The sequence below is a fragment of the Protomyctophum bolini genome (assembly GCF_963924005.1).
Source record: "Protomyctophum bolini genome assembly, chromosome: 1".
Taxonomy (NCBI): Eukaryota; Metazoa; Chordata; class Actinopteri; order Myctophiformes; family Myctophidae; genus Protomyctophum; species Protomyctophum bolini.
Window position 1 is genome coordinate 1,452,955 of NC_137862.1, and position 24,564 is coordinate 1,477,518.

General features: G+C 43.8%; 1 protein-coding gene across 1 annotated transcript in view; it reads left to right on the plus strand.

Moving 5' to 3' along the window:
- LOC308314782 (protein diaphanous homolog 3-like) overlaps positions 1–24,564 on the plus strand; it is a gene marked incomplete at its 3' end in the record, with an annotated part of 217,989 nt that overhangs the window by 170,390 nt on the left and 23,035 nt on the right. Inside the window, exons 23-24 of the mRNA XM_080762464.1 lie at positions 4,263–4,427; positions 20,317–20,458. Coding sequence (XP_080618590.1) covers positions 4,263–4,427; positions 20,317–20,458 — 307 coding nt within the window. The remainder of the gene's footprint in view (positions 1–4,262; positions 4,428–20,316; positions 20,459–24,564) is intronic.

The window sequence follows — 24,564 nt, forward strand, 5'->3', positions numbered from 1 at the left end:
GTTATCGTGAATAATGTCACTGAAAGCTTACAAAATAACTTCCAATTTGAGCAGCACTTACAATATCTCACACACTGAGATAACATTATAACTGTATTTTGGATCCAGACCCCAGAGATACCTCAAAGTATAACGGGCTGATAATGGTGCAGCTGGGCCTGGGTAGGAGGAAAGGAATGACAGGGGAGAGAAGGATCAGAACCCTGAGCGCTGAGATGGGCCTGGGTAGGAGGACAGGACAGGACAGGGGAGAGAAGGATCAGAACCCTGAGCGCTGAGATGGGCCTGGGTAGGAGGAAAGGAATGACAGGGGAGAGAAGGATCAGAACCCTGAGCGCTGAGATGGGCCTGGGTAGGAGGACAGGACAGGACAGGGGAGAGAAGGATCAGAACCCTGAGCGCTGAGATGGGCCTGGGTAGGAGGACAGGACAGGACAGGGGAGAGAAGGATCAGAACCCTGAGCGCTGAGATGGGCCTGGGTAGGAGGAGAGGACAGGACGGGGGAGAGAAGGATCAGAACCCTGAGCGCTGAGATGGGCCTGGGTAGGAGGAGAGGACAGGACGGGGGAGAGAAGGATCAGAACCCTGAGCGCTGAGAGGGGAGAGAAGGATCAGAACCCTGAGCGCTGAGATGGGATACGAGTGGGTAGGAGGAGAGGACAGGACAGGGGAGAGAAGGATCAGAACCCTGAGCGCTGAGATGGGATACGAGTGGGTAGGAGGAGAGGACAGGACGGGGGAGAGAAGGATCAGAACCCTGAGCGCTGAGATGGGATACGAGTGCAGAGTGATGAGAGGCGCTTAGCCCGCTTAGGCCCGACGTCGACGTTTAAAAAAATGTCTTCTAAATCCTGAAAAGTTATCAAACGTATTCATGTCAAGGGTCCCCGAATATATATATGACATTGGCCACCGAACCCCCATCTGAAAATATCTTGTTCCAGGGACCCTCGATCCCCAGTAGCAAAGATTTTATTCATCAACTCGATCTCTTAACAATATATATTCAAAGATTTCAGGCACATTTTCACGATTTTTTTCAAAAATCTTGTAGATCTGCTATTTTTCAATAGCTATAACAATGCTTTAACCCATTCTCGATGGGAACCCCTTTTGGTGTTTTAACTAAGCATTATTTTATACTTTAGCTATTGAAAAATAGCAGATCTACAAGGTCTGCAATTTTTTTTTTTTAATCTTTAAAATGCGCCATGCGTCAGGCCTAAATGGGTTAAAACACCAAAAAGGGGTTCCCGCCCAAAATGGGTTAGGAAGCGAAGGTTGTCGAAGTGAGAAGCAAAAAAAAGGAGTTGAGCCACATCGAAAATAGGGTCTCCTCAAGACTGTGAAGTGCAGCCTGATCATTGCTGTGGATCACAGGGCACTGCAGGCCAGCAGGCAGAGACGGGAACAAGGCAGAGTGCACTCCACTCATCTGCCATGACTCTCAATTCAGCTGTCCGTTCCCCCCCCCCCCCCCCCCGGCCGCTGACAAGTCAATGGAGGAGCAGCACCTATTGAACAGCGTTTACCTCAGGAGTGGATTGGCTCTCCAGCGACCCTGGGCTGGATTCAGCTCAGCTGGGCCGAGGCAGCAAATAGGACCATCAATTGGAGCCGTAATGTAGGGCACGACTGGGGCCAGAGACGCTATACACCCACACACCTGCTCTATCTCACACGCATGTGCACGCACGCACACGCACACGCACACGCACGCTCACGATAAAACAGGATAAAAACACACTTGCAAGCGAGCGCGCACAAACACACACACACTGAACAAAGAAATGCGCAGAGAGGGCAAGATGAACGTATAGAAGATAGATAGATAAGTGTTCAATGCAGTAATAACACATTATTCTGTTGTGCTATAATTATGCAAGTAAAAACCTCACCGACAGGTAGAATGCTGATAATTAATTTATCCTTTTGTTCCTAGAGCTTTAGATAAAGTATTATTCTGGAACGGTTTGCGGAGCCTAGTAGCTCCTCGATTGACTTGTCAGCGGGCGAACCGGGGGTCTCGAGGGAAGGGGAACGGACAGCTGAATGGAGAGTCATGGCAGATGAGTGGAGTCAGTGCACTCTTGTTCCCTTCTCTGCCTCCTGGCCTCGGTGTCCTGTGATCCACAGCAATCAGGCTGCACTTCAGTCTTGCGGAAGGTCGCTAGTTCGTATCCCCGGACCGGCACGTTAAAATTATTACCACCGCTGAAGTGCCCTTGAGCAAGGCATTGAACCCCTACCATGAAATGTTCTATGAGCAGGGCCTGGCTGTAAACAAGTTCTTGAGCTTAGTCCAGTTACCCTGCAGGGTAAACATGGTAACTTTCCCTTTCCTTACCTAAATCAGAAGTGTGTGTGTGTGTGTGTGTGTGTGTGTGTGTGTGTGTAGTCCATGGAAGATAACAGTGGTCATATAGTTAAATTATCATGACTTTGTGCATTTGTACATGCTTGCACACGCTTGTACAGTATATGCTTGTGTCAGTCAGTCCGTCATGGCTAATATTCCGCTGTACTGTAGTCTGAAAACCCACCTCTTCAAACTCCATCTTAGCCCATAGCACTTGCCCTAGCCTCGATGACCTACAGGCATGTGCAACGCATCCAACTTCATGTGACTTAAATAAGTACTTTATGTAGACATGGCACTCTATAGTGTATACTGTAACTGGTTTTTTGTTTTGTTCTCGCTTTACTGTAAATCGCTCTGGATTAATTAAGAGCGTCTGCTAAATGCCTAAATTGTAACTCCATAACTAACTCCGGCTGAATTCTTACCTATTTCTGACCATATTAAAAGTGTAAAGGTAGTCCCTGGAATGCCACAGTAGTTCCAACCCTCTGTTAAAATGAATCGACTGGTTGAAACAACATTTTAAATCAATTTTAACCCATTTTGGGAAGGAATCCCTTTTGGTGTTTTTAGCTGTTTAGCTATTGAAAAATAGCAGATTTACAAGCTCATAGTGTGCCACCGAGTGAGCTTGTAAGTCTACTATTTTTTTTTATCTTTAAAATGTGGCAGAAATCATATATTTTTCAGAGCGAACATTTTTAACTAAAATATTTGCTTCTGGGGGGGTCCCTGGAACTACATATTTTGAGATGGGGGTCCGTGGCCCAATAGAGATAATTCTGGGGGTCCTTGACATGAAAAAGGTTGACATAGAAACATGGGTTTTTCAGAAAAAAAGATTAGATTCAGAGCCTTTTTTCATCGAACTCGATCATCAAAATGGGTTTAAAAGCCTTTGCAGGGTTTTAAATAGAGGCATGTGTGCCTAATAATCAGGCCTACGTTTGTTCCTTGACATTTTCCAAATATTCTCTTTTTTCTTTGCCCTTTATATGTATCTATTGATTTGTTCACTCTTCAAATCCTCTGTAACCTATTCACTCTATTGTGCCTGCTAGACTTTCATCTCCTTCAAAGGTTTGTTCACCTTTGTGTGTGTGTGTGTGTGTGCGCGCGCGCGTGCACACACACATTTATTTTCTGTGGACATACCAAACTGTATTTTCCAAGGTTTGCTACTTTGCTCCCACTGTGCGTTACAGCCGTCCGTGTCACCTTGGCGATGCATTGATCCTGAGCTTTTCATAAAATTAAAATAAAATGTTGGCATTACATTATAGTACATACACACAGAGTCAGACGTATAGTACATACACACACAGTCAGTCCCTTGCCATTAGTAATGCTGCTCCCGAAGCCTCCCATAGATTTTAATCATGCATGCTTTCACTTCATGCAGAACTATAGAGTTCATCATCGCACTGGGTTAAAATGTGCACAGAACAATCCATGGCAAAACCAGACTGTATTTTTTTGTTTTGTCATATATTATTTTGAATATGCCAATAAAACAGAACAATTCCTTGCATTTCACATCACAAGGAAAAACAAACAACAAGGACATATGGAACAGCCTTGATCCCCCTGTCGTCGTTGGAGACATTACATCTAGCTAGTGTTCAACGCCTTCAAGAAGAGGCTGAACAAAGATCAAGGACTGTCATTCATCCAATCATTCAGTTTAGACATACTGTACGCCTGACTGAGTAGCTGCAGGTCATCGATAGGCTCTTTGGATGTATGTTCTCATAGCCTGTATCTGCTTAATAAAAAAGCGTTGGAATAGACGGGCCGACATCGCGGTCTTGGGGGTCTAAAGGTAAAACACTCAGGATTCCGCTGTGTGTATGTATAATGTTCAAGCGATGTTTTGTTTCCCTTGACCTTTGCCCTCACGGCTTTGCTCAGCATGCCCGGGAGCAGTACGGGAAGCTGGTGAACATGCACGCCAACATGGAGGCAGTCTACCAGAACATGGTGGAGTATTTTGCCGTTGACCCCAAGAAGACCTCGGTGGAGGAGCTTTTCACCGACCTCAGCAACTTCCGCTCCATGTTCTCTGTGAGTATTTATGCTATTATGAGGAAACTGCATGTTTGTTTGTTTGTTGTGTACGTTCATGTATTTCATGGGAATTGTATCACGTGTTTTGTAGCATCATTTTCTCGTCCCTCTTATCCTCACACCCATTCTGACCTGAGATCAGATTCTAAAAATGTCTTCTACATCCTGACAGTTTTCATTCTGACCTGAGATCAGATAAAAAAAAATGTCTTCTATGTCAGTCGCTCTTCGATTAAAAAAAAAATAGTGCCACCGAGTGGCGCGCTACGAGCTTGTAGGTCTGCTCTTTTTCAATAGCTAAAGCACAAAATGGGTTAACTCAATTAATTATAAAACGGCTCCATGTTCTATACTGTTTTATTGGCCAATCGACAATGCGACGCTCATGCCTGTCAGGGATTTTCTTTCTCCACGTGTCCCGATGTCAGTATACTGTATACGTATACTGTATGCTGCAGAAGAACATTGTCATAATAATATCGACACTTGTGTTTTCCCACTGATGTATTCATTCACATACCGGTAGTCTCAGATTCAGAGGGCACACTTGATCTGTAAAATTGATTGATTCCAAAACTATACTAAACTATTTCAGTCTACATGAGTCATGACTATTTCAGTTATCAGTTTTGAAAAGGGGGCAGGTGTCAACTACTATTATTATTATTATTATTATTATTAAAAAAAAATAACTCCTTAGAGACCGCCAGACTGTAGGCGCTGGATGCCAGACAAATTGAACAAAAAGTGAAAGGGGGGGAATTAAAAAACTTCAGTGCATAATGCAAGGAATAAATGCATTCGCCATGTATCCGAAGGAAGTCTGATCCAATCACTTTTAGATTTCTCCAGTTTAATCCTGAGTTTAAGTTTTGTTGTGTTCAAGATCTAATTTTAGGCATGTTTAAGCCTCGAGGAAAATCCGTGTTGAGGTTCTTAATCCACTGTTTTTCATTAAAACGTCTTTGTCCTAAAAACTGTCCAGTTGAGGTTGTGTTGAAGTCCAGCGCATTTTAGGGCTTCAATGCCATGAGCCATGAAATGTTGCACAAATCTTGTGGTTGTCTTTTTGGCATTGTTAATATTGTATCTGTGTCGTCCCAGCCTATTGTTTTACCTGTTTCTCCAACATATTGTAAACCACATTTTTCACATGTGATTATGTAAATGCAGTTGCTGGTTCTGGCTGTTATTTGTTGTTTAATCTCTAACACGCGTTTTGTGGTTCTATTTTTGACTAATTGTTTGGGTTTGAAGTATTCTGGTCCCTGGCGTGCTGGTGTGTTGATTTCTTTTAGCTTGCTGTGTACTAGATAATCTTTAAGGTTTTTATTTTTTCTGTAGGCCGATATAATTTTATAATCTTTTAGAAGATCGTCCGTTCGGTTCTCAAAATTCCTTTTTATTCTGTTGTTGGCTAGTGTGCTCTGTGTTGAATAACTGGTTATCAGGGCCAATTTGGGGGTGGCCGTGGGGATCGGGAGTCGAACCCGCGGCCAGAGTGGACTATACCAGCCATGCAGGGTGCCTGGACCGCTGAGCCACGGCCCAGGCCTTATGACCATCTCTCCTGTGCAGCTTAATATGTAAAGATGGCGTTCAGAATGCAACAATGCATCTAAAAACCTCCTCTTGGGATGGTTTATGCGCTTCACATAACCATTGGCCAATGTCCTTTTTAACCCATGTTGGGCGGGAACCCCTTTTGGTGTTAGCATCATGCTATGCTTTATAGCTATTGAAAAATAGCAGATCTACAAGCTCATAGCGCGCTACGAGCTTGTAGGTCTGCTATTTTTTTGAAAAATCGAAGAACGACTGACACAGAAACATAGCTTTTTCAGAAAACTGTCATTTTCAAACAGACATTTGTAGAATCGTTCCCAGGTCAGAATGGGTTAAATGCAGAAACATTAGCTCTGTCGGGCATTCCTGGCGATCCCGGGGGCAGAGTCAGTTCAATCCAGGGCCGGTTCTAGGCATAGGCGAACTAGGCGGTCGCCTAGGGCCTCAACCACTGAGGGGGCCTCGTCACAGGGAGAAGATTTTTTTTTTACATTGGCTACTGGCCACATGTGGCCCCCACCTAGCTTCTTAATTTTGATCTCAAAGTGCACCAGATTGAAGCATTTGCATGGCAAATTTACAATTTTTATCCGGCGTGGCAAAGCAGGAGGGGGGGGGGGCCTCTGTATAATATGTTGCCTAGGGCCTCAAAAGGCCTAGAACCGGCACTGATGGTCGGGGGGGTAGGACCAAGGGATTTGGGATTTGTTTATAAACATTTTGGTATTTGTTTATAAACATTTGTGATTTGTTTATAAACATTTGTGATTTATTTATAAACATTTTGTGATTTGTTTATAAACATTTGGGATTTGTTTACAAACATTTGGGATTTGTTTATAAACATTTGGGATTTGTAAGTCTCATGGGGGGGGTAGGACCACTACCAGTTTACCTGTAGTAAGTCTCATGGTCGGGGGGGTAGGACCAAGGGATTTGGGATCTGTTTATAAACATTTTGGTATTTGTTTATAAACATTTGTGATTTGTTTATAAACATTTGTGATTTGTTTATAAACATTTGTGATTTGTTTATAAACATTTTGGGCTCTGTATAATATGTTGCCTAGGGCCTCAAAAGGCCTAGAACCGGCACTCAATCCTTTCCATTTCCGGACAGACAGACAGACAGTCCTTCTCCGTCTCCATCATTCCGTAGCTCTGTGTCCTTATCGTTCCGTAGCGCTCTGTGGAGCCAAAAGGAAAACCCCACTGTGTTTAATCAGCCGGATTAGTGGCATAGGCCAGTGGGTACGGCAGATAATGGTAGTTAATTAGCCTGCTGGAGTCACTGCCCTACACCCATCTCTGACATCTGCGACACACACACACACACACACACACACACACACACACACACACACACACAGAAATGGCTTTCACGCCCCTTTGGCCATTTCTTCCTGCTTATACTGCTCTATTCTGATTCTGATTTTCTCGTCTTCCAAAGTTGTCTGGCTGCATGGCGTTTGTATGGGGAGAGGGGTAGATGGATGGGGCAGGGGGAGAGAGGTAGATGGGTCGGGCAAGGGGAGGGTGGTAGATGGGGCAGGGAGAGAGAGGTAGATGGGGCAGGGGGAGAGAGGTAGATGGATGGGGCAAGAGGGTGGTAGATGGGGCAGGGGGAGAGAGGTAGATGGGGCAGGGGTAGACTGGTGTGTAATGAGGTCTTCTGTACTCATTCCTATTCGTGGGAGGTAATCTGACAGTATAGAGACAGAACTGTCTTCTTTCTTTTCTCAAGAGAAACCATTTGAAATGCAAAGTTATTTTCCACTTGGCTGCCAGTACACTTTCATTATTTTTTATTGTTTGGAAATTATTTAATGATCAGAAATGGTGAAATTTGGAGAATGAACGCTGGAGTGAAGTCACTGTTATAATTCAAATACTAACTCTCTCTCTCTCTCTCTCTCTCTCTCTCTCTCTCTCTCTCTCTCTCTCTCTCTCTCTCTCTCTCCCTCCCTCTCTCTCTGCATCCTTGCCTTTTCTCTTGCTTGGGCCATGAATACTGAATACGTAAATGCATATATTGATGGGCATATTATGCATTTTCTTGCACTGCTTTTTTCCTTAGAATATTAGGATTAGGACAAGGATATGCACGGAATGTCCATTCCAGCTGTCTGTTTCGGGTTTATTTTTGTTTATGATGCATAGTAGCCAATTATATTTTGTATTTGGTATATTTAGACGTGCCCATATGTTTGTATTGCCACTGTCGTTGTGCCCTACTGGCCCACCTGCCAGTAAGGAGCCCCCACCGGGAGGATGTAGACCCTACTGGCCCACCTGCCAGTAAGGAGCCCCCACCGGGAGGATGTGTACCCTACTGGCCCACCTGCCAGTAAGGAGCCCCCACCGGGAGGATGTAGACCCTACTGGCCCACCTGCCAGTAAGGAGCCCCCACCGGGAGGATGTAGACCCTACTGGCCCACCTGCCAGTAAGGAGCCCCCACCGGGAGGATGTAGACCCTACTGGCCCACCTGCCAGTAAGGAGCCCCCACCGGGAGGATGTGTACCCTACTGGCCCACCTGCCAGTAAGGAGCCCCCACCGGGAGGATGTAGACCCTACTGGCCCACCTGCCAGTAAGGAGCCCCCACCGGGAGGATGTAGACCCTACTGGCCCACCTGCCAGTAAGGAGCCCCCACCGGGAGGATGTAGCGATTACAAACAGTGCCCTCCCTAACGCTGACAGGCTTCCTCCACCTACATTGTATTTGTTGCGACCCCAGGACACATTTACTGTACAATGTCCATAGGTCACTCACCCCACGCCTCCATACTGTATATGGCCACATGCGTTGTGACATCACGTGACATCATCAGAGATGGAGATCCCTGATGATGTCATCAATATTAAGCCCATATATGGCAATGCCCATTTATGGAGATCCCTGATGCCTGCATCAATATTGGCCATCTGACCTCAAACATTTATACATCTCCATATATGGAGATCATATGTTGATCCTTCCCCATCCATCTTTCCTCTTCGATGTCTCCCTTTTGACTGATACCTGTCCATTTAAACTCTAGACGTTACCAAAGTTACTAGTGCAGCCGCGCTCGGCAGCCGGCGAAAACTAGAGTTCTCAACAGGCCCGGAAATGAAGGCCCGGCCCTACCTGGGCCCTCATCAAACCCTGTACACTCAAGACACTGCCCCCCCGCTGCCACCCTTACATCTCCATATGTGGAGCTGACCTGTTCTGACATTCCATATGTTGATCTGACCTCATCAAACCCTGTACACTCAAGACACACTCCATATATGGCCAGTACAGAATTAATTCCCTATGTTGATCTGCCCCCCCCCATGCCAAAGCGCCAGTGCTCGCCCAGCAGTCAGCTGTCACCCAGGTGGATGCGTGCAGGCATCCTTCCTGCACACAGAGTGGACTGCCACTGGACACAGTGGGCAGTGCCACTGGACACAGTGGGCAGTGCCACTGGGCACAGGCATCGGTCCAACGGTTCCTGAGCGATGCTCAGAACAGACACACAGACAGAGGTTGAATGTGTGTTATAGTGGTTTTGCTCTATATGACTGCATGTGTTTGTTCCCAGTGTGTTACAGTGGTTTTGCTCTATATGACTGCATGTGTTTGTTCCCAGTGTGTTACAGTGGTTTTGCTCTATATGACTGCATGTGTTTGTTCCCAGTGTGTTACAGTGGTTTTGGTCTATATGACTGCATGTGTTTGTTCCCAGTGTGTTACAGTGGTTTTGGTCTATATGACTGCATGTGTTTGTTCCCAGTGTGTTACAGTGGTTTTGCTCTATATGACTGCATGTGTTTGTTCCCAGTGTGTTACAGTGGTTTTGCTCTATATGACTGCATGTGTTTGTTCCCAGTGTGTTACAGTGGTTTTGCTCTATATGACTGCATGTGTTTGTTCCCAGTGTGTTACAGTGGTTTTGCTCTATATGACTGCATGCGTTTGTTCCCAGCAGTATTATGTCATTGATGTACTGTATGAGCTCAGAGGCTGTATACATACTGTACACAACAGATATCCATAATTCCATATACTCAGACACAAACAAACAAATACATAAAATATAGTCTGAGAAGAGAAGAGGAACACCTGCTGGTTCTCGACTGGCAGAGTGTCAGGCAACAAAATGAAAACGCTCACAAGAATAGTGGAAGTCAGGCAGTGTGAAGTTATTCTGTGGTTTATCGCCGCCTGGCATGTGACGGTTGAGACGGTTTTAAATCTACTACACGCTGTGTTTATTTGGAATAATAATGTTATCTTATTCTCCTGAGCTCATGCAATTCTCACATTATGTGCCGGCATGATTAGTGTAACGCAGCATATTACAGTCACACCCACATGCCTAAGTGTGGAAAGCTATAATTTTGATCAAACTAATTTATTATTTCAAAAAGGGATTTATTGTTTTCACCGGAAGAACAATACTTTTATTTATTCCACTGCGCCCTCTATCGGTATTGCCAAGAGAAAACCTCATAGACAAGATTTTTCCTTCCGGTGAAAAAAAAGTGCATTTCATATGTGTGGTGGGGGGGCTCAGAGTGCGTCCACTACTTGAAAGTAGGCTTTCTAATTACACAAGCCGCCTTTGTATTGGTGAGTATAGGATAGGTAAAACGTTCTTTATATTTTTGCAACAGAGGAGAGTCTGTTCTGCATTTCATGCGAGCGCAGGAAGAGAACAGTAACATAGCTCTAATGTAGGCATTAGAGCTATGGACCAGATTAGATAGTACGATGAGGTGTAGTCAATGGACTAGTAAGTAAGTAAGTAAGTAAGTAAAATGTATTTATAAAGCACCTTTCTTAACAAGGTTACAAAGTGCTGTACAATGAACACAATACATTCAATCATAAAACAGGACAGTACAACAAGCAAATAAGAACAACATATGGTAATCAATAATGCCAGACCACTGGCATGGTCCTTTAAAGGAGAATGCCATACTAAAAGGCTTTCTTACCTTTCTTTGTAGTTGTTACGTCCCCACCAAAGAGGTCCAGGTGTTATTTTGTGCAAAAGCTCCTTATTGGCTATTTCCCCTACCATAAGCCCTAAATGAATTGCATTGAATTGAATGGGATGTATGGGGTGTTGTGCTAATTCGCTTATTTCCATCGAAATAAGTAGTAAAGTGTGCCGCTTGGGTTATTATTTACATTATGAAGAGAGGATATATACAAATAAATTATAATTTTGAGCGATGGAAATAAGCAAATTAGCACAACACCCCATAGCCCCATTCAATTCAATGCAATTCATGTAGGGCTTATGGTAGGGGAAATAGCCTTAAGGAGCTTTTGCACAAAATAACACCTGGACCTCTTTGGTGGGGACGTAACAACTACAAAGAAAGGTAAGAAAGTATTTTAGTATGGAATTCTCCTTTAAGCCCCTCTACCTTCTCAGTCCCTCTCCTCCTTCGACTGCATGGCCTGTTCTATTCAACGGACCTACTCTATATTTAATGACACCGCACAACTCTGAGAAGGTGGCCAAGGGCAAGTGTTAGAGAGACCAGAATTATGGGGTCAACGTTCCACAGGGTAACTGTTTATTCCCGTGTGGTAGGTCAAGACTGTACAGGCAGCTTACTGTACATTCTCAGCAGTTCACTCATAACCCATTCTGAACGGGAACCCATTGTGGTGTTAGCATCATGTCGTGCTTTAGCTATTGAGAAATAGCAGATCTACAAGCTCATAGCGCGCCACCGAGTGGCGCGCTACGAGCTTGTAGGTCTGCTATTTTTTGAAAAATCAAAGAACGACTGACATTTTTAGAATCTGATCTCAGGTCAGAATGGGGTTAATCAGACCTAGTGTGTGTCCAGTGGAAACCTCGTATGAATCTGATCTCAGGTCAGAATGGGATAATGGCCAGACACATTTCATGAGAAAGGCAAGGCTAGGCCAGTCAACATGCTGCGTGTACAGTACAGTAAATCTCAGCATACTGTAACCTGGCGGTCAAATCTGTGTCAGCATTTATACTGCCGTGCTGCCCAGACCCCCATGCTAATAGGACTGTGCTCTCCTAGCTAGACCACTGGCCTGGAGCTGGAGCCGATTGAGCCTTGAACTGTGTGTGTGTGTGTGTGTGTGTGTGTGACTGTGTGTGTGTGCGTGTGTGTGCGTGTGTGTGTGTGTGTGTGTGTGTGTGTGTGGAGTGTGAGTGCGCACGCGTATGCACGCGTGTGTGTTGTTGTATTGTGTTGTTGTGTGTAGTGTTGTTTTGGCAACCTTTTAGGAAAGTAGTTTGGTTCTCTTTCACACACGCAAACACACGCACACACACACACACACACACACACACACACACACACACACACACACACACACACACACGCACACACTCACACAAAAACACACGCACACACACAGACACACGCACACAGACACACAAACACACATACACACACACCCACACACAAAAACACATGCACACACTCACACACACACTCACACAGCCTGCTCAGTCACCCGTAGGAAGCAGACTCAGGGCGAGGCCGCAGATCTGACAGGAATCCAATTGAGCGTGTCTAATGGCGGACATCCAGGAGAGGGGGGGGGGGGGGGGGGGGGGGGCTGCAGCGATGGAGAGTGGAGGGCATATTCCTCAGGGAGATTTCTTTCTTTCCCTCTTTCTTTCTTTCATGAGTGTTTTAACCACTGTGCCGATGGAGCACACCTGCTTGCTTTACCTATTAAGCAAGTACCACATTTCAACCAGTAGTGGTCAGACCCTACCACAGAATATACAGTACATAGATGAGCAGAGGGTTAGTTGTGGCAGTTGTTTGTTATATTGTATTAACATATACTGTACCATAAATAACAATATATTCCCAAAGGAAATATTCCCAATAATACATTTGAGAGGTATGGGTAATGTGACAGGGCCCTGAACTGCTTCTTCTTGTGCTCCATTGTCATTGTAAAGGGTGGAAGTGATCCTGGATTAAACAGGCCAACTTGTTCTATTGAGCTGCTATGGAGGCTAATCGTTATTTTCACTCTGTTGCCGAGAGTCAAACCCTCCCTGTAGGATTTGACCAAGACTTAATTTAGCCTCCTCGTGGAGTCGTAGACACATCTGATGAATCTGTACCGGCTCACAATCGAGAACAACTATTACGCAAGCCTCATTTGGAGGGAAACCAAGTACAAGAGAAAATGCATTTACTATTGACTTACAGTTGTTCATGTAATAGTCTCCAGCTGTTATAATGCATCACATTCTAGCAATACGCTGACGTAATACAACAAAATAACATGCTTTTAGCTTTGGGGGTTTGTATTTAAAAATAGAAGCCCAGCCATATAATATCAATCAGCTGCGTTATCGTATAAATGTAACCCCGTCGATCAGACTGTTGTTGTAAAATGTAAACTGGCTGATTTCAGCACTGTAACTAGATTGCTGTCTTATATGACAGCGGTCGGGCGTAGCTGGAGACAGGATACAGATTTGCTTGAGTGTTGTGATGTGATTAGCTTTAAATCTCGGTTTCGTAATTGAGGTTGACTTTTTAATGAGAGAGACCGCTTGGAGAAAGGAAACAGGGGGAGGAGCATTAACCTATTTTGGGCGGGAACCCCTTTTGGTGTTTTAAGCGTTATGTTGTACTTTAGCAATTGAAAAATAGCAGATCTACAAGCTTGTAGATCTGCTAGCTCTGCTATTTTTGAAAAATCGTGAAAATGTGGCACTAATTTGGAATATTATTATTTGTTCACGTTTTTAACTCAAATCCCTGCCTCTGGGGAGGTCCCTGGAACAACATATGTTCAGATGTGGGCCGGAGGCATATTACATAATTATTGGGGTCCTTGACATGAAATATTGAGCACCACAGATATAGAAACATGAGGTTTTTCATTTTAAAACGATTTTTTTTCAACGTCAGGCCTAAATGGGTTAAAAGTTTAGCCTAATTTCATATTTGCGCATGCATCATAACCGTCTGTCTGTAACCTGGATTCACTTATAGTTGTCCATTATTGAAAATGTATTCTGAGTGATTTATCCTTCTTCATTCTCTGCCTGTAATGTAGCAGATTGGGAGCCCATTAAGACAAAGTCATTTGTGAATCTGAATGTTGCTACAAGCAACCGACACAGACGTTCCATCAAATCAGAGTTAATGTTGTGGAGGAGACGCTTTCATTTAAAAATAGAACTTTCTGTGCTGCTTTTTAACCCATTTTGACCTGGGAACCATTCTACAAATGTCTTCTAAATCCTCACAGTTTTCTCAAAAAACGCTATGTTTATATATCAGTGGCTCTCAGAACAGTTTCATGTCAAGGACCCCCAAAATTATATGTAATTGGCCGCCGACCCCCATCTGAAAATATGTTGTTCCAGCCTCCAGGGACCTCCCCCCAGAAGCAAATATTTGAGTTAAAAACGTCCGCTCTGAAAGAATACATATTCAAAGATTTGCACTAGATTTTCCACGATTTTTCAAAAATAGCAGACCTATCATGTAATTTGTAGATGTGAATGGACTTAATTTAACTGACTACACTATTTTGGGAACACACCTGTTGGTGTTTTAAGCATTATGGTATGCTTTATCTATGGAAAAATAGCAGATCTACAAGCTCATAGCGCGGCACCGAGTGCAGCGCTACGAGCTTGTAGATCTGCTATTCTTCAATAGCTAATTCAATAAGTATAATGAAACACCAAAAGGGGGTTTCCGCCCAAAATGGGTTAATACCACCCTCAGTCTGTTGGATATTAATTTCTCCCCTCTCTCTGCCTGTGGTTTCCATGTTCAGATTGGATATTCTACTGGAGAGATGTTAGCCAGACCTCCCCGCCACCAGACAGATTGTCTCTGTCAGTTTTTCCTCCTTTCCTCACACTTTGCCAGCCTCCCACCATCTCCTCTCTACCTCCCACCGATCTCCAGGAGATGGATTGTTATTCAATCCCATCTCCCACCTCCTCCGCCCTCCCCTATAGCTGTCTGTGTGGGATTCCTCGCAGTGGTTAGAGTTCATGGACTCATCAATGGCCGCCCCTTGAAGTACTCCAAACCCGCTGACTTGGTTCTCAGGCGAGCGTATAGTACTCTACGCACATTTCATGTTTTGTGCAATATTGCTTAGAAAAAAAGGAAAGCAGTGACCGCATACAGCACATAGATGAACAACAGAACAAAAGTAGAACAAAGCAATAGGTGTGCAACGTGCAGATATATATCACAATGTACAGTTTGTACTGAGAAGGTGCAGTGGTAGATAATGCATAACATCCAAATGTGGGGGAGGTTGCAGGTATAGCAGTTTTTGTCTCCTGAACCGGTACCAATTTCTGCAAGCTCTGTATCACATTGGCCAATGTTACCAAACCCATGTCTAAACGTAATCCTCTCTAAACCTAAACGCCTAAACACTGTTGAACGTCAGCTCTGCACGGCTGTGGTTCTCTGCACATTCATCGTGGTTATGAATGATAATGCTGCTGATTCAGGAGGAGCCCCTACAAATAATGAATACAATAAATACAGATATCGGTGTGGCGAGATACTGTACAGTATGCAACTGGATCAGAGAAGTGAATAAGCAGGAATGATCAGTTGATAATATAGTTGTCGAGATAAATTCCAGCTTTTCACCAGAGGAGAAAAACTTGATGAGTTCATAGCACAGACTCTTCACATACTAGAGCATGTCTGAAATACATGTAAATATGAAATAAATGCATAAACATGTAGCTATAGGTGTAATATTAGAGTCCACAGAAGTGAACCTTTAATTTCAAGCCTGTTTTCTCAACTCGCTGTTTTCTGCAAGACTTTACTCTATAAGCCATATCTCCAAAACCGGTGGGCCAAACTGAACAACCAATATGTCCATTTGAAGCTATGATTCCCTGCGTTCATATGACATGAAATATGAACTGAGTGGTGCAACTCCCCTCCCCCTCCCCCTCCTCTCCTCTCTCTCTCTCTCTCTCTCTCTCTCTCTCTCTCTCTCTCTCTCTCTCTCTCTCTCTCTCTCTCTCTCTCTCTCTCTCTCTCTCTCTCTCTCTCTCTCTCATATTAGCAGGCAACAGTATACAGCACTATATCTCTCTCTGTGTTTCTGGCACAACAGCGCCCCTACTGGTACTAATAGTCATACTGGTGCTCATTAACGTCACATACATAGGCGGACACGGACATTGCTGTTCCTTTTTGAGTGGTTGCACCGCTCAAAAAAACTAAAATTCAAAACAATCCAATGGCAGCAAATGTAGTCACACAGTTGTCGCTCAGTGCTGTCTGTGTGTATTTGGGTGCACAGTGTGTGCACACTGTGCACCCATTTGATGTTCTTTGTGCGATGTGACTTTCTTCAGAATGACCACCAGGCCTCTGAGATGCACCTGGAGGGGGCAGACGTGGGGAGAGTCATTGGCTTGTTAACCCATTCTGACCTGAGATCAGATTCATACGAGGTTTCACTGGACACACACACACTGGTCTGATTAACCCATTCTGACCTGAGATCAGATTCTAAAAGTGTCAGTCGTCAGTCGATTTTTCAAAAATAGCAGACCTACAAGCTCGTAGCGCGCCACTCGGTGGCGCGCTACGAGCTTGTAGATCTGCTATTTTTCAATAGCTAAAGCATAACATGATGCTATAACACCAAAATGGGTTGCCGTTCAGAATGGGTTAAGAGCCCTTCCTCCCTAGCTCTAAGTGCCTGGCTATTGATTAGGGTGGCAGTCATACTAGCACTCTATTAAATCATACACAGCCTCTGCCTCGGCCGGGGCATAATGGAGCTATCGACACCACTTACTGTGAGTTTAACCCGTCTAGACCTGGGTCTTCTAAATCCTGACAGATTTCTGAAAAACCCTATGTTTCTATGTCAGTGGCGCTCACAGGGTTAAAACCCTATGTTTCTATGTCAGTGGTGCTCACAGGGTTAAAACCCTATGTTTCTATGTCAGTGGTTCTCACAGGGTTAAAACCCTATGTTTCTATGTCAGTGTGCATGCTCAAGATTTCATGTCAAGGACCCGCAAAAATTATATGTAATTGGCCGCCGACTCCCATCTGAAAACATGTTGTTCCAGGGACAAACTTTCACTGTGAAAGAATATATATTCAAAGATTTGAAACACATTTTCACGAGTTTTCAAAAATAGCAGACCTACAAGCTCGTAGCGCGCCACTCTGAACTTGATATTTTTCAATAGCTAAATTATAACATATATAACACCAAAAGGGGTTCCCGCCCAGAAAGGGTTAACAACCGTCTGAAGGGAGAGATGATGGAGCCTGCACCTGCTCTGGTTAATCTATAGCAGATATCTTATCTAAGAACTGACTCTTGATGGATGGATACGGGATCCCGTGTCCACGGAGGCACATGTGCGCTGTACAAAGACTAGGAAAGAAGGCAAAGCTATACTGTGGGAGTTCTTTCATATATTATCATTGTCTCCGCCAAGACAAAAGGTGTGGCAGAGACTGTATTATGTTTTCGCCACCTGCAGGTGAGGCTGAAGCTCTCTCTCTCTCGATGACGCTGACAACAGCACACGTACATACACATGTACTGTACACGTACATATACGTAGCATATTTAATATCTGTATCATCTACAGTAACTCCAAAATGTTTATTAATTTTTTCAGAAAATGAAAACCTTATATTTTGAAAACAAAGCGATACTGCCTCATCAAAGTTGGTGTTGTGACTTTTATATTGTCAATGACTTGCATGAGAGGGACAGAGGTGGTGGAGTTAGCTGTTTTAGCAGACAGTCTGAGGGTCCAAATGGAGTTAAGAGGTTTTGTCCCAAGAAGTTATTGCCACTTAAGAAGTTATGGTTTACCTTAATTGTTAATTGCTGTTTTTCTGTTTTTCTATATTTGTGGTGATATGCCATGGTTTACTTGGTTTTAAAACTGTCCACTAGGTGGCAGAATTGGCCATGTCCCCTCTGGGCATTCAGGTATACAAGGTGACGTTAGAGTTGAAAGTTCATTGAAAATACAAGATGGCGGAAGCGCAGTCATGCAGTTCAGAACAATTCAGCAATAAATATGTTTATATTTCATGATTAACACCCCTTGGAAGGCGGAACGAGGTTCGTGAGATAAAGATGTAATAGTGCCTAGAGTGTCTTTATATTTAGTCAGTTAAAAAGAGCGTCTTTTATTGCCTTAATGTAAACACTATTGTCATGTGACAATTGTCATTGGCTGCAACACGTGGCTCCCGAAGGACTACCGTTTACAAGAGTTAATTCATGTCTAATGTCTTATAGCTACAAGTTGTCTTATGGTGATTAAGAAATATACCATTGGTGTTTATGGTCAAGTTTTGAAGTTTATTTTGGCTAAACTGTATACGTTGTATGACTTTGTATTTTGACTAATGTTGATTATATTTTCGTCATATCTCTGCAGTTTTTACGGTGCTTCTTGGTACCACACCAAAAATAAAGAGCATCAGTCTGAAACTCTACTGTCTCACTCTCAAAGTCCATACAAGCCCAGGGGGCAGTTACACTGTAAAGAGCATCAGTCTGAAACTCTACTGTCTCACTCTCAAAGTCCATACCAAGCCCAGGGGCAGTTACACTGTAAAGAGCATCAGTCTGAAACTCTACTGTCTCACTCTCAAAGTCCATACCAAGCCCAGGGGGCAGTTACACTGTAAAGAGCATCAGTCTGAAACTCTACTGTCTCACTCTCAAAGTCCATACCAAGCCCAGGGGGCAGTTACACTGTAAGCCTAAGAAAAGAAAACATCTACCAACTTGGAAGCTTTTGAGAGGCAATGCTGTAAGTTGCAGTTGATGTTAGATATGCTAACTTTCTGTACAATTTTGTGTATTTTGTTATGTTTATTTTGTATTTGGGAACGTTTTTGACAATGTTTACTGTTGTCTGCAGAACATAACATAGCCTAGCCTCAGGTGTATGTCATCCTACTAATCAACACTGAAGAGCGTATGTGGTTTAGCTAGTGTGTGTATGATTTTGTTAATTACCTGGGTTTATTTTGTTGTGAAATGATTGGAATGCTGTCGATTAAGAACAAACTCTGAACGTATTATTTGATTATTTTAGCAGTTTCCACCGCCTTGTCATGAAGTAAACAGTCAATTCCACCTTCGACTCTGTCTTCATTGGCTGCGGTTTATCTTGATGTAAGTGGCAGTCCCATACACTGCCATAGAACACTACAACTAGTCTAAACTAAGTATGCACCCCCAAAAAAAATAAAAAAAATTATAGGTGGTTTTCTTCAGACAGCAACGATATCTCTTGTCTGCTATGTTATTTACAAAGCTATACTGTTTGTCACAGATTGTGCTTCCACGTTTATTGATATGTTGCATCTCATCTTTGTTCTCTTTATTGTTCCCGTCACTGTATCATGACACTGTGTTATTGTTCTTCAATGCGCAGCAATAGAACAAGAGAGAATTGTAAAGCAGAGTTCAGAACCGTGACTGTGTCAGACGAGCCTTTCTCCACCTCGGTTAGCACCTGCCTGTCTCTCTCCAACAACAACACCTACACCTTTCATCCCAGACAATAGAATGAAAGCCTTTACAAGAATCCAGATGTTAATAATGGGGGCAAGCATGAAAGGCACAACTCGAACCAGAACAAATCATTTTCTGTGAATGTAACACTCAACAGAGGCTTTCTCTCATCGTATGTTGTTCCTCTTTACTACAGTGCACCTCTCTCTTTGTCCGTGTATGTCTTGTATCTGGTATTGTTGAACGCTAGAGGCACCTAACAAGTGTCCTCGGACTTTAACCCATTTTGGACTGAGGTCGATTAAAAAAAAAAAAAAGGCTTCTAAATCCCATGTTTCTATGTCAGTGGTGCTCAACCTTTTTCATGTCAAGGACCCCCAGAATTATCTCCATTGGGCCACGTTGAACCCCCATCTCAAAATATGTAGTTCCAGGACCCCCCCCCCCCAGAAGCAATATTTTAGTTAAAAAAATATTCGCTCTGAAATACCGGTAATATATATTTTTTTTTATTGCAGACCTAGAAGCTCGCAGCGCGCTGCGAGCTGTAGGTCTGCTATTTTTTACGAGCTTGTAGATCTGCTATTTTTCAATAGCTAAAGCATAACATAATGCTTGAAACACCCAACAGGGGGTTCTCCCCGCCCAAAATGGGTTAATGGCACTTCTTCTGATAAAGATGTCTGCGGGCTTTGACAGCTGCCTCCGACACATATACCCTAATCTCTCTGCCTGCAGCGTGCGTGTGTGTGTGTGTGTCTTTCACTCACTCACTATTCATTTCCCTTCACACAGCAAGCGCTCAAGGAGAACCACCGGAGACGAGACGCAGAGGAGAAGACGAGGAGGGCACAGGCGGCCAAGGAGAAGTCTGAGCGGGAGAAGCGGGAGAGGCAGCAGAAGAAGAAACAGCGCTTGCTGGAGGTCAATGACGCAGGTACGCAGGCGTCGAGTCCTCCATTGTTATTCTGCCATGAATAAACATCCTGTCAGCCTCTCGGTCTCTATAACAGGATCAAATGTCTGGCATCGTACACTTAAACCCAATTGGCCGGCATATACAGGTATATTACCGTCACTAATCAGTGTTGAACTTTATTCATGCTGTTGAGAATCTTTGACAGAAAAAAGACTCTATACTCACCGTATAGAAAATAGAAGTAAAACTCCTTAGACTGAGACTTTAGAAAATATTTTTTTTCATTTTATTTTATCATGCTCATAAAGTGCTCGGTGCTCAAAGTGCAATTAAAAAAGCAAACGTTTCGGTCCTATAAGACCTTCGTCAGTGCTATATATGGCACTGACGAAGGTCTTATAGACCTCTTTTTCTGTCAACGTTTGGGGGTGCGCACGCTTTTCCGACACACCGAAGATCCGAAGCGGGGGGGACATGCGATGCGATGCGAAAAAGCGATGGTCCGACATGCGCTGCTCCCGTGCTTGCGGTTAGGGTTAGGTTAGGATTGAGGTTTCGGATCAATAGTATGTCCGAACTAAAGCCTGCACCCAAAGTTTGCCCTTATGTTTTTGAGACCACCGCTCCTGTAGTCAAGTTTGGAGAAAAAAAAGGACGAAGAACAGTTTCAGTGTTGAGAAATATTGTTTGCTGAACTATAGTCCACACATCTTTCAGTATCTCTGGGGTATAATTGATATAGAATAAAATGCATAGTAAAAACTAAAGTGATAATAGTTGCAGTTTCAAGAATGTGTGTAATGGAGTAAGAAAAAGAGAGAAACAAACACAAATATTGGGTTGTACTAGGCATGTGGAAAATAATCCATACGTGCGCGATGCGAATGCATCGGTTCATTCACTGTGCATCGGATACAGTTGATGGTGAAATCGCGATGCGTCGTTCACGAATTGCTTGCATTGGTTTCATGTTGAATTCCACCCTAGTCTGTGTTTCCGAGGCGCATTGAATGCAGTAATGCACCATCAGCAAAATAAAAAACAGACTCTGTCCTCTGTAGTCTGCAGCCGCGTCAGAGTCACTGAACACACAAGCTGTACAGACAACAGACGAGCACCCGCGACTACAGAAGTACAGTACATAAGTACAGTACAGAAGTACAGTACAGAAGTAGTTAGAATATGCAAGAGATTGAAGAGAAGCAGCGCTTGGCTTTAGAAAACCCTCTGTCCAAGTGTCCGTTGATTAGTTTGATCAGCAGTGGCACGCTGAGCGATAATGATCCACAGCTTCTTCTTGCCGATTCTCTGCATGCCTAGTATGTACACAGTGCATGGTTTAAAAGTATTAAAACAGTGCTACAGGGCTGTCGCCTCACAGCTAGAAGGTCCTGGGTTCGATTCCCGCTCGGGGCGCTGTGGGTGCTGGCGCCGTGTTTCCTCCTCCGCGTCATCAGTGCCCATACCCGAAGGCGGGGTTGGCGAAAGGGCCTTTCTGTGTGGAGTTTGCATGTTCTCCCCGTGTCCCCTAGGGTAGATACCCTCACATGTTCCCCCCCGTGTCCCCTAGGGTAGGTACCCTCACAAAAACATGCAGTAATCCTGGTCTCTAAACTGCCTCCCCCTGGCCAGCCGGGGCGCCTGATGGAGGGGAAAGGAACTGGTTGGAATAACGTGTTCCTTCCACGCGCTACGTCCAACCAGGGAAACTCCCCCCTGTCAGGTGTAAAGGAGCAACTTGGACACTCAGGCATGAAGGGAGCATGAGTTAAGTCCGTTGCTCTCCCCAGGTTGGCGGAGGGTGTGTAGAGCCCAGGATCACAGTAGATGATTGACACAGGGGTGAAAAATGGGTTACAAAATCGTGGGATAAAAAAAAAAAACAGTGCAAAGCTCAAAGTGTTATTGCAAGTTTACATGAAACGCAGTAAGTCATTTTCATGCCATGTGGCCCACATTAGCTACAGTACCAGATGTACTGTACTGTACTGTACTGTACTGTACTGTACTGTACTGTACTGTACTGTAGATGTACTGTACTTGTGCCCACCTTAAAATGAGTTGTGGTCGGGCAAAATGTTCACGTATTGCAGAGTGAGAGTGAGAAACACCAGAAAGTGATTATTAGTATTTTAGACCGTCTTATAGTCCACTAATGTACGTATTCTAGGTGGGGTCACAACACCAGTGTCCACATTGGATCTGTTTCTGTACACTTTCTGTTGCACTTTTCTTGTCAGGCTTTAACAGACAGATAAATGCTGTCATGATCTTATACGACTATAATGTCAGCTGTTAACACTTTAACTGCTACAGGTTCTAGCGGACCATGGCTTACTGGTGCTGAAGGGTTAACATGGGCTTTTTGAACTTTTTGGGGGGCCCACAGCGAGGGGCCTCTTATAGCGTGAATCACACCGCATAAATCAAAAGAAAGCCCAACTTGTCCACTTCAATCAAAAATTATGATTCTACCATCTTCCATTCTGGAGATATTGACCTTTTTCTAACACCTGCTTTTGCCTGCACGCTGCTTGTGAAAAAAAACAACAGAGATATGGAGGCCTGAAGTTGACAGACATTTCAGTTCAGTTTTTTTAGTTCAAAAGACCGATATAAAATTGAGCACAAATAATATCCTATACAAACCATATACCGAATGAAAGCCCTGAATGTCTACTTTTAGGAGGAAAACAGTACACATTGTACACATATACAGTTTGTCACTAATTGGCTATTGAATGCAGCTTGCGCCCACCAGAGAACTTTAGAGAAGGCATGGACCCGAAGAACTATTATTCACAAAATAAGGCCTATAGCGACATGTACATACTATATACCGTATGAAACAGTAGACTCTCTGCTTTCATAAGAAAAATACCACCCAGAAAAATCACACCCCTGTGAAGTGAGCAGTGCAATTGCACTGCTCACTTCACAGGGGTGTGATTTTTATTATTATTACAGTATTAGTATTTTTCTTATGAAAGCAGAGAGTCGACTGTTTCATACGGTATATAGTATGTACATGTCGCTATAGGCCTTATTTTGTGAATAATAGTTATTCAGGCCCATGCCATCTCTAAAGTTCTCTGAAAAAGATAATTTTAGAGAAAGCATGGACCTAACAACTAAATATTCACAAAATAAGGCCTATAGCGACATGTACATACTATATACCGTATGAAACAGAATACTCTCTGCTTTCATAAGAAAAATACTAATACTGTAATAATAATAGAAATCACACCCCAGTGAAGTGAGCAGTGCAATGTTGCACTGCTCACTTCACAACATTGCACTGCTCACTTCACAGGGGTGTGATTTTTATTATTACGAGTAAGACACGCGAACGCGGAAAGCGAACGCAGATCGTAAATTGCAATAACAATTAGAATAAATTACAGACATGATCTGCAGGGTGTCATAGTTAGTGCTTGGACCACGCCAGCTCCATATATGGTCACAAAAGACGCCATCACACTCATGTCACCATGACTCAGCCATAACCATATAAGGAGTCCCCAAAGCAGGACCACGCCATCACACTCATGTCACCATGACTCACAAATCACTCAGCTCCATATATGGGCACAAAAGGGCCAGGTCCACATATACAGTAAGCGAGACAGACAGACAGACACACACACACACACAGACAGACAGACAGACAGACAGACAGACAGACAGACGTGATCTGCTAGGTCTCATAGTAAGTGCTCATTGCATTCGCAATTACAGTATTAGTTTTTTTCTTATGAAAGCAGAGAGTCTTGATGCACATAATTATCTGATCATAAAACGGACTTGGAAACTTTCTTCTGCCTGCATCGTGGTCAGTCTCTCTCCTAAGTTGTTAGAAAATATAAATCAGCCTCAATCGTAGCCCCATACTGTATGTGCCCTCTCCCTACGCTCATTGAACTCATTCTGTGATTCGAGCTACAATCGCAGTAACAGGGGGGGGGGGGGGGGGGGGGCAACTAGGCTTTGAGGAAATGATCTTGCATAATCAACATTATTGTCGATTGTCGTGTGCCGCTCCAAACATGTCCAGACATACCACTAACCTCATCGATCCAGTCTCGCGTATCTATAAGGTGAGACGCGAGACTGGATCGGAT